This window comes from Equus przewalskii, chromosome 19, assembly GCF_037783145.1.
Source record: "Equus przewalskii isolate Varuska chromosome 19, EquPr2, whole genome shotgun sequence".
Lineage (NCBI taxonomy): Eukaryota > Metazoa > Chordata > Mammalia > Perissodactyla > Equidae > Equus > Equus przewalskii.
Window position 1 is genome coordinate 16,706,481 of NC_091849.1, and position 16,282 is coordinate 16,722,762.

General features: G+C 38.8%; 1 protein-coding gene across 2 annotated transcripts in view; it reads left to right on the forward strand.

Annotated features, from left to right (window-relative positions):
* Nucleotides 1-16,282, forward strand: part of CAP2 (cyclase associated actin cytoskeleton regulatory protein 2) — a 131,691-nt gene that overhangs the window by 25,660 nt on the left and 89,749 nt on the right. For both annotated transcript variants that reach the window (XM_070584115.1, XM_070584116.1), the window contains exons 2-3: nucleotides 2,176-2,297; nucleotides 5,808-5,908. In XM_070584115.1, coding sequence (XP_070440216.1) covers nucleotides 2,177-2,297; nucleotides 5,808-5,908 — 222 coding nt within the window. In that variant the 5' untranslated portion in view covers nucleotide 2,176. The remainder of the gene's footprint in view (nucleotides 1-2,175; nucleotides 2,298-5,807; nucleotides 5,909-16,282) is intronic.

The window sequence follows — 16,282 nt, forward strand, 5'->3', positions numbered from 1 at the left end:
GCTTCCTTGCATGAGCTGTATTTTGACCCCTTTAGAGGCTGTGGCAAGACTTCGTTCATAGTGATTTTACATGAAGTGACATCTGAGTCGCTTTTAGACTGCATTCCACACCAATCTGCCCAGCCCTGCAGTTCATGGGCTAGCTCCTGTTGTCTTTCAACTATGGGGCACTATTAGATAGTGTGAGTTTGAGTCTTGTCAGAGAGGCTAATGAAGTCACAGCCAGGGACAGCAGTCCTACGTGTGAAATGTAACAGGCCTTCCTGAAACAGCTCTGGGAGCTGCTGGAGGTGGTTGGAGCTTTTCTGTTGGGGGATAGGGAGCTTGCTAACAAAGTCAACACATTTTTTTTTTCTGTCATAGGCTAGGTCTATGGTGGTAACATTTGGCAAGTTGAATAACAGGGAACGTAGATAACTGTGAACAGATGGGCGACTATTAAAAGATTTGAGGGGCTTTTATCATTACTCAAATGGCCTTCACCCACCTACAGGATACCCAGTTCCCTTGCAAGATTGCGTAAAGGATTCAATTAAATTTCTTCTTCCTTTTTTTTTTTTTTCCAATTGCGATGGAAGCAAAAGCTCTGACGTTAAGAGGAAAAGAATAGATGACAAACTTCTAATTTTGAATCCCCTTGTGATTAGATGCTGATTTCAGCCATGCAGAGAACACTGCCCCATATTTTGAAAGAGTAGCTGCTGGCAGTTTCAGAGGAGATGACTTTCCAAAATAGACAGTGAACTCCCCCATCCGTATCTGATGACCATCTGACATTTGGGCACAGAATTGCAGAGCCGTCCACATGTTTTGATAAGTATAACCTTGCTTTGAAAAACGGCAGTGGCAAGTCATCAGTATGTTTCAGCTCAAAACTAATGGAATACAAAATACAAAAGAGAAATGCATTACTTGGTTCCCAGCAGAAGTAGAAAATATTTATGTGTCTTAGAGCAATACAGTTCACCCACGCTCTCGGGCAGTGTTGGCTCTGCTGTAGAGGCATGCCAGTTCTCTTTGGCTCAGAATGATGCTTGGAAAGTTCCTAAGAGTGAGAAGAACTACAGACACTAATTAAGAGAAGGCATGTGGTACTATCTCTGGGGCAGCAGCCTGATTTTGCCGAGAGCCATCACAGGTTGGAATAGTCAGAGTTATGGTACCGATAAACTGGATCTCATGAACCTGGCCAAATAAGATTGAGTTCCCTTCCTCGGAGGTTGCCTTAATAATGTTATGTTCTAGGGCCAATACTTTTAAGGTTCATACCTTGTGTACCCTCCACATAGTTATCTAAGATCTGTTAGGAAGCAGGAAGGATGGATACCCAGCCTCACTTTTATCCAGATCCCTTAGTCAGCTTCAAATCCAGTTTATCCCAGCCAAGAGTGCTGGGTAACTGAAAGTCCCTGTCTCCAAAAACCACACCAAAAACTAAATTTTGTCTAAAAATAACCAGCAGCAAAGGGAAATAGCTATTTTTAACATTTTAAATTAAAATCTCCTCCATTCAGAATAATTGTGCTTTGAAAGAATTCAGCCACAGAAACACTGAAACTAATAAAAAGGAGAAGACAGTTAGCTCTTGGAGGTGAGGACCCTGCTTGCTTGCTGAGTGATGCACAGTTTCGTAAACTCATAGTTCTCCTACGCTGGGCTGTTTGGTCTAAGGTAATTGAGTAAACAAGGATTATCAGTGGGTTTAGTGTCCCCTGGAGAATTATGCTTTAACAGAAAGAATTATTGGGAATAGTTAAAATATGCTTCCACCAATTAGCAGGATAAGAGTTAGCAATATTAATTGTGAGATATATGTTCATGGGCTTTTAAGTAAGTGCTAGAAATAGATGGTATCATAGCACAAAGCAGCAGCCAAGGAGACACTTGATGGTAGTGTAAAGAGAGTGAAGATTTGTGTATTGCATCTGGGGCTTGTAAAAGACGTTGAATTGAATAGAAAATAAATTCCATATAATTTGTTTATTTTTTTGTTCCAAGTTTTATGTTCTTTTGAATTTCACGTATTTTCCTGACATGGAGAAATACTCTCTAAGTAATTAAAACCATTCTGGGTAATTTTTATTTTCCTTCTTGCTGCTGTTAAATTTAATGGTGTCAGCTTGCAAATCCTCCCTGATGCTCACGTGGCCTCCATTTGTGCTTGTGTTTTTCTAGAATGGCAGAGATGCAGGGACTGATGGAAAGACTGGAGCGGGTGGTCGGCCGACTGGAGTTGCTGTCTGCAGAGTCACACCGGCCTCCTGGGGACTGTGGGGAAATTAATGGTGTCAATGGAGGTAGGGTCACGAACAGTTGTGATTACTGGTATCTATGTGGGTCACTTAATTTTATCCCCGTCGTTTAATTCTCAAGGAATATTTCCATCTACTTTCTTCCACTTGCCTATTCCTTCCTTTTTATGCGACCATGACATTAACCAGTTGCACGCCATCCCTGAAAAAGAGAAAGGGAAAGTTTCAACCCACAGTCCACAAAAATTACCAGTATCTGTGCCTGTTAAGAGCATAATCCATGGGCCAAATGTCATTATTCTTTTGTTTTAACATTTATACTGCTGTTGCACACTCAATGACTAAATATATTATGTAAGTAATAATCAGAAAGAAACTAATATTCTCAGTTAGAATGTAAATTGGGAGGAATTATCATTCTGTAGATTTTAATGTTAAAGAGAACAAGTCATTAAATTTCAGAACTGCAGTTTGAAAGGAAGTGAGTCTGATGTGAAGCCAAATATGACTTCGATGTAACACGATCACATCACATTGTTTGACTTTTGCCTATTCCTAATCAAATATGCTTTTAAGATTATAAGCTAATACCACACTTTAAACAAAATTAAAAAATGACATGATCAAACATAAAAAGTTAACCACTTTCTTTAAAAGGGTACCATATATGGCAAACTCTCTAAGTTATCTACAGTCATTTTTCCAATTTCTTCCAGTCTCAGGTTGCAGACTTAGCAAATAAAAATACAAGACACTCGGTTAAGTTTGAATTTCAGATAAACTGCATTTTTTTTTTTCGGTCTAAATGTGTTTCAAATACTGCATGGGATGTACTGCATGGGATACACTTATTCTAAAAATTTATTCATTGTTTATTTGAAATTCAAATTTCACTGGGTGATCTGTATTTAATCTGGCAATGCTGTTCTTGTCTCATGTGCATTTCCTCCTTATCTGACCCATTTTGAATCCTATCAGCCTTTTGGGGGCTGAGAAAAACCTTAGGGAAGAGAGGGCTTCAAAAAAAGCTTTCACCAGGCAAGATCCACATTGGAGCTTGTAGAATTTCAGGGATATTTGGAGCTGTGCCTTGTATTACATGCCCTGGGACAAAAATGACTGTGTGAGCACAAATACACAGGCTGGGGTTTTTTTTTTTTCCCCCTGAACATAATGAAAGTTAAAATGCTTTGAATGAATTGAAAGGGGTTGTTGTCTAAAGGGAGGCTGCCAGAGGCCTGTACGTTTTTTCCGCATCGACTGAGACACATCTCTGATTTTATTTTAAGCCTCTTTTTGTTAAGATGATTTTATTTTAAGCCTCTTTTTGTTAACTATACAGTTAATATGTGACTTTCAGTAGATCTTATTTGTAAGAAAATGTTTTCATGATATCTTCAGTAACTTTGTTTCCTTATGCCTTTGGCGTCAGGTGGTCGAAAGGCATTTCTCTAAGATTGCTGACTACAAACATAAAGCCTGTGAATACATAAAATAAAGTCCAACTCGCAGGAGATTGTCTAGTGTTGTGGAGTAAAGGAAATTTTAAAAACTCTCATAATTTGAGCCTTGCTTTCTCAAAGAGGTACTAGGCTGCACTTTGTATTTTCTTTAAAGAAAAGAAATAGGCTAAACAAAATTGGAAGGCATATAATTAAATTATTTAAGTGTTTAAACAGATATTTTGTAATGTAACAAATTATTCCAAACCAGTTATTAAAGATCTTTTAAAACAACTTAGCTAGCAATTTATTATCCTACTTGAAATGAAGTAGGGTAATTAGTAAGTATGATAATTAGTAAAATGTCTGAATGATATCCATCCTTAAAACGTTTTGCTAATCCTAAACATCACTTCCATTTCTTCTTAATTAGTAAACTTCGGAAATTTGCTAAATTCTATTTTTAGCAAATCCTTAAGGACAACCGTTCACCTTAAATATAAACATCATCATTACACTGATGTTATAACTAAATATAAAAAAAAATTTTTTTATTTAAAAAGAAACTTTAGAAGGAACCCAATCTATTACAAAACCATAATGTGCACAAATCAAAGCACTGCCTTCTTATGATACTGGTGATGTGATGTATTTTATGATGTGGGTTTTTTTCCCCTGACAATCAGGTAAGTTTGGCTCCACACTTGAAGAAATGTTTTTGCCTGCCTGCCAAGTGACAAATACTATGCTAGGTGCAAGGAAATCTAAGATGAATTATACACAGTCCTAATCCTCCAGAATCTTTGGTCTTGATGCATTACTATTCAGGGCCGCAAATGCTTTGATTCAGGGATGCTCAAAGGATGTGAGCTAGGGAGAACGACAGGTCATTAAAGGCTACCCGGAGGAGGTGTGAGCAGAACTGAGTGATGAAAGGACATTGGAAAATATTCCCTTTTATCATTGTACCTTCTGCTGTGTAGAGGCCTCAGTCACGTTTCTGAAACTTTCTCCTGCTTTAAATACTCAGCAAAGACCTCTCAGACCTCTCCCATGGCAACAAACACGTTTAGCTGTTTCCAAATGGATCCACGAGGAGTCTTTGGGCCTGCGCCCCTTTTATGTTCTGGAAGTTGGTACACACTGTATTTTGAACTTTAAGATAACTCAGCTTCAGTAGCCCACTTAGAAGTTAGTCTGTAGATGCAGAGAGCTGTAAACATCTGTTTCTGTCACCCTTTGGGCCTGTGGAAATGCACAACTGGGAAAAGGAGAAAATGACATTTAACCTTTCAAGTTTATGTGCATGGATATCTCTGTCCCATATGAGACAGGGAATTCTAGGTTTTGGTTTGGATTTTAATAGTTTAGTGCTGAGTTTCCCAATATTGTATTTCTCAGTATTAGGGACAAGAAGTCAAGGACTTAGACACGTTTTGTCTGTTAATTAAAAAGCAGGGAAAGAAATGCAGAGCTTACCAGCTTGGGCCCTTGTCATTTCAGCTTTTGCAGTAATTTGGCAGATCAAAACATAATGTGTGTTAGCTCGGCAGTCGTTTTAATGCCCACTGTCACTGCCTCCCCGCCTCTTCCCCTGGGGAAGTGCAGAAGGAACCAGATGTGTGAAATCAACTTTCTTTTCCTGTTGGCCCAGAGTTCATTATTACCTTTCAGCTGTCCTGGATAATCTTGATAATTGTTTGCAAGGTTGTGACAGCACCTGGACAGGTCAGGATAGAGGAAAGCAGACTGGCTTTGGATTACTAAGGTTTGCTTCCGTGTTTGGCTCTGCTTCTTATTTGATATATAGCTTGGGTCAAGTTAGGTGCTCTCTTTGCATCTCCGGTAAAACTGTGATGGTGCTACTTACCTCATGAATTTGGGGGAGAATTAAGTGAAATTATGTAGTGCTTCCTCAGGAGGATGAAAAATACCAAAACACTGTTTTCTGGAGCCATTGAGAAGTATTTAATAAATACTGACTGAGTGAATGAATGACTTAGTGAATAGAATGAGAATGACATGAATGATATTAAATTTCCATATTGCCTATGGCAAAGCAGTACCATCTTTTCATGAAACTGCCAGGAATAACAGTGTTCTTCTTCCCAAGGTGTGGCACCCTCGGTGGAAGCCTTTGATAAGTTGATGAACAGCATGGTGACCGAGTTTTTAAAGAAGAGTAGGATCCTTGCTGGTGATGTGGAGACTCATGTGAGTACTTTCCTCCCCAGTGCTCTGTGGAGAGGATGACCACTATGAGAGAAACAGAAAATAGCAAGTCTTGGTGAGGATATGGAGACATAGGGACCCTTGTGCACTTCTGGTGGGAATGTAAAATGGCACAGCCAGTATGGAAAAGAGTATGGCGGTTCTTCAAAAAATTAAAGATAGAATTGTCATACAATTCAACAATTCTACTTCTGGTTATATAACCAAAAGAACTGAAAGCAGGATAGTCTCTAAGAGATACTTGTACACCCATGTTCATAGCACCATTATTCACGATAACCAAAAGATGGAAGCAATCCAAGTGTCTGTTGATGCATGAATGGAATAAGCAAAATAGGGTATACTTATACAAGGGAATTATTCCACATAAAAAGGAAGGCAATTCTGACACATGGTACAACATGGATGCACCTTGAGGATATTATGCTAAGTGAAATAAGGCAGTCAGAAAAGGACAAATACTGCATGATTCCATTTCTATGAAGCATCTAGAGTAGGCAAACTCATAGGAACAGGAAGTAGAATGGTGGTTGCCAGGGGCTGGCGGGAGGGAGAAATGAGAACTTCTTTAATGGGTACAGAGTTTTAGTTTTGCAATGCAAACTAAACTCCAGAAAAGTTTCCGGAGATCTGTTGTACAAGAATATGAATATCCTTAACACTACTGAACTGCACACTTAAAAACGGTTAAGATGCTAAATTTTGTGTTATGTGTGTTTTACCACAGTTTTTAAAAAAACTACAGCCTGAGTAAGAGCAAAGTCCTGGAATTGGATAATCTCTCGATTAATAGAGACCTTACATGATATCTAGGCCAGCCTCTCAGTTGTAGACACTTTTTATGCATTTAAAAATGTTTAGCATCCTCTCCGAGGCTAGTCATTATTTGCATGCATTCAGTGAAAACCTAATGCAGTAGCCAAACCAATTAAAAACCTAAATGAAATTTATCACCAGGTTTTTCTCTTTCATTTGCCTTTGTTTCTCACAGAGGATTGCATTCCAAATCCATCTGCTTATAGAGTTCTCAGCAATGAGACAATCCCAGCAAAACCATTTTCACTATAGATTCATAGAAAATCTGATTCTTGAATAAAGTTGTGGTTTGAGGTGAAAAAAAAAGAAAGCAAAATGTAAAAAGGGATTCTCTTTGCTCCTTCCCCAATTAGACATATGCAACACCCAACACCGCTCTTCCAGGGGATCTGGTGACTCAAGTTATACCAGAGGTTCCAGGATTATAATTAAATAGGCGTTTATCTCATCACATTTAAAACCAATTTGTTCACCACATCTGAGAAAAATGAAGATTCTTCCCATGACCTCCATTTTTATCAAATATTCCTGTTGACATACCCATTTGGCAAAAGAGGGAAAGCTCTGACACACAGGAGTTTTAGAAAAGTCTGTAATAAGACATGTTCACTTCAAATGTGTCACAGAGCTCTATAATTACCCTGGTCTGTTCTTGAGCTTAATGTTTTCGTTTATAAGAAACCTTGTATGCCGTGAGATAGTGACTGAGCTGGTTGTATTCTGAGGCATGATAATACCTGAAAGCTAACATATAAAATGGAATCTTCCTGCCAATACACTAACAAGAGATTCTTGAGTGCTTGACAAGTATTTACTCTCTTGAACACTGTTACAATAATTATTGTATCATTATTGTTATTATTAATTGATATTGACACTATGTTTCTGAGGTACACAGTACCTTATAACTCTTATTAGTAATATCTCACAAAATTCTATACAAAAATTTTATACTAGAGAATCATGAGGCCAATGAATAAGTATATTTAATTTTGCTTTTTTAAAAAATGTAGACTTTGCATAGTAAGTCTCTTCGAATTGCATGGTAAACAGTTCCTTTAAATTCTTTTTAGAACAAAGTGAGTTAATAAATAAATAAACGAATGAAGTATAGCTTGATTTATATTAAGTTTTTCTTCTCTCCACTCATCAGCCTGAAAAAAGTATGACTCAAATGAAGGAATATTCTCAATCATGAGTACATAATGCTTAAAGAAATTTAGGTTTTTCACTACGTTTTAAAAAATGAAGGAAGGAAGGTAGGGAGAGAAAGAAGGAAGAAAGGAGAGAAAGAGAGAGAGAGAAAGAAAGAGAAAAACACTTGTCATCTGAAAGTTTAGACTCTGATTCTGCAACACAAAAAAAGTCCAGGCAGCAATCGTCCATCTGCCCATTACTTTAATACATTGAACAAGTGGTTTATTTTTTCTCTCTTATAGAACCATGTGTCATTGACATTAAGCTTGCAGCTGCTGCCTCTCACGGAAGCCAGAAGTGGGGGTTGAACTTTGGTTCCAAGAACACACCTGTTGCCTAGAAAAAAACCCTCACATACCTGATTGTACAGTATGGAAATTTGAGAATGACACAAATGTGCATCATGTTAAATCCTGTCCCTGTGCATAAAAGCTATTTTACAGATACTAATAATGAATAAGGGCAGCTAAGCTATGATTTAACGTCTGTCTCGATGTGTTGGCTGCTGGTTGGGCTTAATTTACTGCACGCTCAATAGTCTATTGACAGAACAGACCACAAAAAAGGGGAACTAATAGCTACAATTAGGAAGCTCTGCTGAACCGAAGAACATAACAGGTTTAGAAAAGATTAGATCTTGTAAAGCCTTCTTGTATGCAACATAAACCAAAGGGCTTATTTAAATTACTCTTCAACCCAGGAACACTGACACAGCTTGCACCCCTTTTAAGAAAGAATAAACAACACATAATTTTATAATAGATGTTTAGAGTAAATATAGTCCTCAGTGTCAAAGGAAAGGCTCCTCTAGAAACTGGGCCTACAGAATACCAAGCGCTTGGTCAGACATCATTTATCCTTAAGTGGTCTAATGTGATTTTTTTATTACAAAGCTGTCCTGTTATATTCATGGTCTATGGAACTAATCTCAGGTCTATTCCTAAACCGTGTGACAATCTTGAAACACCTGCAAATCATATAGCTCTTCCTAACTGAAACCAAAATTTTGGAGATTTATAGGATTTACATTTTTTTCTTTTTTTTTTAAATTGTGGTAACATGGGTTTATAACATGACATAAATTTCAGGTTTACATCATTGTATTTCGATTCTGGTGTAGATTACGTTGTGTTCACCACCCAGAAGAATTTACGTTTGTAAATGTTTCTAGAAGTCTGGAACATTCATGTCCTATTCTTGCTTAAAATGGGTAAAAAAGAAACGCTCTTTTATTAATTGTATAGTAAAAATGAGAGAACCACAATTTGAACAAAAGGGCAATAAAATTCAACTAAGAACTATTATGTGCATAAGCACAGTAGGATTAAATCGCACTGCACAATATTACATCTTCGAGTTCCCTGACTTTATAAAGGATGGGCATTTTTAGACAATTATTATAGCGGCTCTTTTGATGGGTCATGACCCCTGTTCTACATGTTCCTATTCTTTGTCATTTGCTTAAATCATCTACAAAATGTTTTGTTCATTTTATGCCATGCTGGGTAGGTAACAGGTTCAAAGAGTACAAAGTGAGAAGTACCTCCTCCTCTGACTGGCACCCACAGTTTGTATTTAGAATTGTTGTTGTTGTTTGGTGAGGAAGATTGTCCCTGAGCTAACATCCATGCCAGTTTTCCTCTATTTTTTATATGTGGGATGCCACCATTGCGTGGCTTGATGAGCGTTGTGCAGGATCCAAACCTGTGAACCCTGGGCCACCAAAGCTGAGCACATGAACTCAACCACTCTGCCACCGGGCCGGCCCCTGCATTTGGAGTTTTTGAGCTGACTCTAGTTTTTACAGCATGACCTTGAACTAGTCCCTTAACCTCCTCAGTTATGAGGCTGGACAACATCTCTTCCAAGGGCCTTATGGCTCTCACAGCCTGTTGGAGTGACTCATTCGTTGTCTCAGTGTTAAAGCATGAGGGGGCCATTTGGTTTCCAAACAAAGAGCTTGCGACAGGGCAGCATCATCCCCATTATAAAAAGCATCTTGAGCTGTGCCAGGGAAGGCACCTTAATCGTCTGAACACGCGAAACAAGCTGAAGAAAACATGTCAGGAAAAGGATACCCAGAACACTAAAGATAAAGTATCACCCTGCTTTCCTAGGCTAGAGAAGAAGATCAGACTCCTTCATTTAAAAAGACCTTGAGGCCTCCCTGAGTCTGTCTGTCTTGGTCTTACAGGATGTCACTTCCTCCTTTACATGGACCGTATCTCTGGAATAATCAATAACCTTATGTCTTGGATAAATCATACAAAATGCACATTTATTTTACTAATTGTATCCATATGCTTTCTTTGATTTTAGAAAACATTTATAGGTAATTCGTACTCAAATAAAAAGTGACCGTTTGCATTTTTGGTGTTTTATAATCCGGGTCTGTGTGAACCCTCCTGCCATAGTCCCCCCCTCCCCCCCCCCACCAAAATTGTCAGAAGCACAGGTCGGATGTTGACTCAACCTGACAGCCCATTCTACACAGATCTCCCGGACTCACCCACTCACCTTCAGCTAAGGTGGGCTTGCCATTCACTTCTATTTTCCTGCTAATTCTTTTAATTTGCACATTTATTTTTATTATGACTAGACATGAAATACCTCGGCAATCTCGAGCCCAAAGGATCTGTATGCCCTTCACATTCTCCAAATGGCAGAGATTCAAAAATTGACTTGTATAAAGAATTCCAGCTCTGGATTTCATACAGGCTTTAAATTGGGAATCTCCTTTCTTACTGTCTTAGCCAGTTAATGATAGTCTGAATTATTAGAGAAGGAAATACCGTAGAAATCATACATTCCAGTAGCCCCTTTCTTTTGTCTTCCTTCCTTCATTCTTTCTTCCTCCCTCTCTGCTTCCCTCCCTTCCTCCCTTTCTTCTGCTTTCTTTCCTTCTTACCTGTCTTTCTCTCCTTTCTTTGAGAAGGAAACTGCAAACTAGAGAGGTTAGGTGACATAGGCGATGTGTTGAATGGAGCGTTGTATCTCAGTGGCAGAGCCAGGAATCTTGTCTTCAGAGTCTCCATCAGGCCTTGGGAGACGCCTGGCCTTGACCTGCTGGGCAGCTGTGTCTCCCACCACCTTTGGGGTAACTGGATCCCTAGCGAGAAGCAAGTGGCACTTACCTGCCACCTTTGTCCTGCCCTGTGCACTCTATATCTGTTACCATCCCCCCACCAAATGCCCACAATATACGGAAAGGTCATTATTACGGCTGGCTCAGGCTCAGGGCTGAGGAGAGGGTGGAACATCATTGTAACTCGTGTCTCTCAGGTGTCTCCTCACAGCAGCGCTGAGAGAGGTGACAGGGAGAATGATGACCTCCAGGACAGATGAACCGTGTCCCTCATGGGTCTTTGCTTCGGCTCCATCACACTGGCCTCGTCTCAGCCTGATCATCACTCACTGAGCTGTTGGCACCAAATTTGCAGAATTCAGAAAGGTCACAGATAGATCAGTCTCTGTTATCATTTCTTCCCAAGAATCTGGAGAATTTTTATTCTCAGCATTGAACACATACTTTGCTACCAAACATATGCTTTGACTCACAGCTCATCTCCTGCTAAGTCGCTGGTCTTAGTTCGACATTCCTCTGACCACTCTTTTACTTAAGCACATTTGTTTTTAGAACATATAATCCCTGTCTCTTTCATTGAGCATTCTAATTTCATAGCACATTCAGAGCTTTGGCGACTGACTCATAAGAAACTGGACATGGAATCTAAACATCTCTTGAAGGGCCACCAGGCATCGCTAATGACCAGGATCGCCCCATTTATGCTACCAAAAATAAGATATGTCACGAAAATATTTTTCTGAAACAACGCATTAGGTTTTATGAATCTCTCGTGTTAAGATGATACTTGCCCTTTTTTCTTTCTGGACAGTCAATAATGCTTTTGCCAAACTTGTCTGAGTGATTTTCTTTTTGCTTCTTAAAGGAAACCTTCTAAGGAAAACTGGAATGCCAGCCCTGGTTATTGTTTTCTGTTCTGTGTTCACTGGCATAAGCAAAATGGAAGAGCCAAAATACGCAGGGATGCATTCTGAGCACGCCCAGGCTGCTGTGGTTGAGAGTAAGCTATGTCACCCACCAGCTGGCACCTGTTGGTCTGCACCTGGGAAAAAATTAGATTATCGAGTCTCACATGAATGGCGTTGCTCTACGTAAAAGCATAGCAAGAATCTACAACTCGGTCCATGTCAGGAGTTCCTGAGGGCAACCAGCAACTTTTCTCCAAACGTTGTTCTCCTCAGAAATACCCTTTCAGAGGATTACTTCTCATGTCAAAATTTAATCATGGTACCCAGTGCTGCAAGATAGATGCCCTTTCTCTTTCTCTTTCCTGTTTCTTTTTTTCCTGTCTTTCCTTCTTTCTAAAGCTATGTCAATAATTGGAACATTTGTTGTTGTTTTCTATCTAGATTTCAGGATAATTTAATTGCTTGCCTGGAGGCTGCCTCAGCATCTGAAAATTAATACTTTGTCTAAAAGTAATGACCTGATTTCATTTAGGTTATCTTGTTATTTCTATCTATGCATCCATCCCTACAACACACACACACACACGCACACACACACACACACACACGCACGCGTGCACATATCCACATTCACCTAAGAATCCTTCATAATGCTATATATATTAGCTACATATAAAAAAAAAGCAGTCTCGGTCAGTTATATGGGAGCTCTGACCCAAGAGTCTCTCTGATTGTAGGAAATGTGTTTGCAGATTTGTTAGTGCACAAGGCAAGTACAAAATATGCTTTCTCACCTTTAGTATATTTTTTCCCTTTCCAATTGTATTTAGATTAACATTGTAAGTTTTGTGGCTTAACGTTGTAAGTTTTAGAACATGGCAGTTTATACATTTTATAACACATTACAAGCCAACTCTTTTTAGTACATTAACTATAAGATGTTTTAGTGATATAAAAGAAAAGAGTATTCAATGAATTAATAATTTATCACTTGTATGTGTTTGCAATAGAAATCTTTTCCCTTTCAGAAAACACTTTGCAAAATAAATATTTTAAATAAGGTACTTGGAACGCTGATACTTGACTTTCAATTGCTTTAATTAAAACAGATTAATGTACAGAAAAGGCAGTGTGATTTATCACTTTAGGCCCACCTGTTGAGTGTTGGGACTTATTTCAAGGTTCCAGAAGTATGCTGTTTTCCCCTGGCCCTCTCAGTGTCCAGTACTGTGTACATAATAAGTGGTTAATAGATATTTGCTAAATGAATGAATGAAAACAAATGTTTAAATGAATGAATCAAATCCTTAATGAATTACTGAATCAATGGATGGGTGAATGTACTATGGCTGACAATCTACATCAAGCAATATCCTAGACTAGCAGTTAAAAAAAATGAAGGCCAGGTTTTAAGTCATCAATTAGCGAGTGAAAAATGAAGAAACGTACTCTGTAGATTTTTGTTTATCACACACACACGTCCTGAATTTATCACAGCCCTGAGACTTATCTAGTACCTCCCTTGTTCCCTTCATTCTTGTGTCTGTTTTGTAGTTGAGGAAAGTGAGCCATTGAAAGACTAGAACTCTAAGGCAACTTAAGAAAACTAGATGAGAATTCATCAGTAATGTGAAAATCCATCAATGTATTGACTTGTAGTCATTGCCAGTAGAAATCCCGTGAGCTCTGTCTGAGACAAGATATTTTTGTGATCTTTACTGTAAGTATTTTAAACTGAAGGTCCGATTTTAAAAAGAAATAGAATTTTGTGTGGTTTTTCTCTTTGGATTGGGTTTTGGCACGTTGCTTTTCCCTTTGATCATTAATATTCAAAATGATAGCTACAGGCAAGAAATAACTTTGGAGTCTGAAAGGGCCAGTTAGGAAATTAAATTTATGTCTAGGACTTTAAGGCATATTTCTAATAATCAACTCTTGCTGATTTCAGGAGTCTTTAGCTGTATCGATATAATTTTAATCATCTGGATGAAAAGGGAAAAATTCAGTAGATTGCTTCAATATGTTGAAATACAGACAGTCTCAAACTTTTAAATGGGGAATCCCACCCCAAAGTTCATTTGTGAATTGGTTCTTAGAAACCTGGAAGATGTTTGCCCATAGACCTAATGGAAGCTAATGTAAGTGATGGTGGTTCTGTTCCGAAGGAAAGATACAGAAGAGCATTGCTCCATCTGTAGCACACACATCAACACTGTCCCCAAGCTCTTTGCTAATGGTCTGCCACCAGATATAACATTAAATGAAAAGTAGTCATTTATTATGAATGCTGTTACCTAGGGGAATGTAAGTATAATTGGAGACAGACAAAGAAATAGATGGAGATTCCTGTGTAGATTGTACGTACTTTCAGCTGCTGTTGGGCCTGATTCTTTTCTACTTTTGCTACCAAAGATAGGATTTTTCTTTTTCTTTATATGAGTATATAGTTACACTTCCTTGATAGTTAGCAACTATTATAAGGGTAACTTTGGAATTCACAAATGGGGCAAAAAAGGCAAGGAAAGAGATTTTCTGAGGATAACTGAGCAGGAATTGAAAGAAGAGAGAGTAAAAAGGTGATATATACACCTAAGAAAGATTCACTGTATTAAAAAATAAAGTCTGGAAGGATATTCATTGAATTGCTGACAATGGTCACTTTGGGGGTTCGACTTACTGGAAGCTTCCACTTCCTGAAGATCCATGTCTTTTGAACTTTTTACGACAAGTATGTGTTACTGTTCTCATCAGAAGAGGGGGGAAGGACTATTTGGTACTGGAAGAAAGAATGTTGGAATCAAAGTATTGCCTGAAAGGGAATTCACTGAGCGGCAAAAGACAAGTGAAGAGAAAATGCAGGCACCAAGTGGTGTCGATCCCGTGTTGCTTGGCTGCAGGGCGTCCTAGTGGTCAGGGGTTCAAGCTGCCTGGGAATCCATGGGGAGTTGGGGAACCACTGTTCAGCAGGACCTTTCATGGGTTGAGTGTTCATAGTAAGACCTCAGTCTGGAGGGATTGATGCTGGGTAGATATGGTTGATGAATGAACAAAATCTGGTTCTAAGCCAAATTTTGTAGTCACTATAGATCAACTTTATTTCCCTGCCTTATTTTCATTTTCTGTGTTAGTAAGAGAGGTGATTGTAAAGAAGAGGAAAGAGAACTAGCATTTATTGATGGCCTGTTATGTGTCAGGCTCTTTGCACAGCTACTCACAAGCATTACTTCACTTGAGCATTAGGAGAACCCTTTAGATTGGGTAACATTCCAGATAAAGGAGCCAAGCTTCAGAAACGTTGGGTAACTTGCTTATGGCCACGCATGTAGTGAGGGGTAGGGTTGGATTCTGTCCCAGGCCTATGTGAAGACCTGAAGCTCACGGGTTCTCTACTCCATCACACGCCTTTCCAAGATTTCATCATTCATTATTATTATTATTTTTTTTAAGATTTTTATTTTTCCTTTTTCCCTCCAAAGCCCCCTGGTACATAGTTGTGTATTTTTAGTTGTGGGTCCTTCTAGTTGTGGTATGTAGGATACCATCTCAGCATGGCTTGATGAGCGGTGCCATGTCCGTGCCCAGGATCTGAACTGGTGAAACCCTGGGCCACTGAAGCAGAGCGCGAGAACTTAACCACTCTGCCACGGGGCCGGCCCCTCATCATTCATTATTAAGCAGTGCTTATTGAGCTTCTGTTAGACTAAAGGCCCTGGTATGTAGGTACCCACAGGCCTAGTTCTCAAGAGCATATTACCTACTTGGAGACACAAGGCATGTACACATGCATGGAAGTTAAATAAGAATGTGACTTAAATGACACCACCTGAAAGGACAATGCATAGTGTTACAGTGCATTCTAGAAGAAGGAGTGTGTTGTTGTCTCTAATTTTTCTGAGTGGGCTTAGAGCAGCCAAGTATCCTTTACTTGTATAGACCCAAGATGCATCAACCATGAAGCAGTTCTGGCTTCCTAAGTCAAAAGATTTGGTTTAAACATGTTGATAAAATGCTTTAGATTCCTTAAGTGTTAGAAAAACAAGTTGGAGAATTTGGAGAGGGGCCAGTCTGCCAAGTGTTTTGTAGCTACACAATGATTGAATTTGAAAATGAAGTTAATTTAGGAGAATGGTTTATTCAGAATACAAACTTGTATCAGTATTTATAACCTGTTAGAAAAGCAAATGGATTGAAACATACAATAGGGTTTTCTTTTTTTGTATTCCCATGCCTTGAGAAATACTCACTGTTTTTAATTCTTTCAAATCTTTCATCTTTTTTTGTGCATGTGAGGAAGATTGGCCCTAAGCTAACATCTGTTGCCAGTCTTCCTCTTTGCTTGAGGAAGGTTGT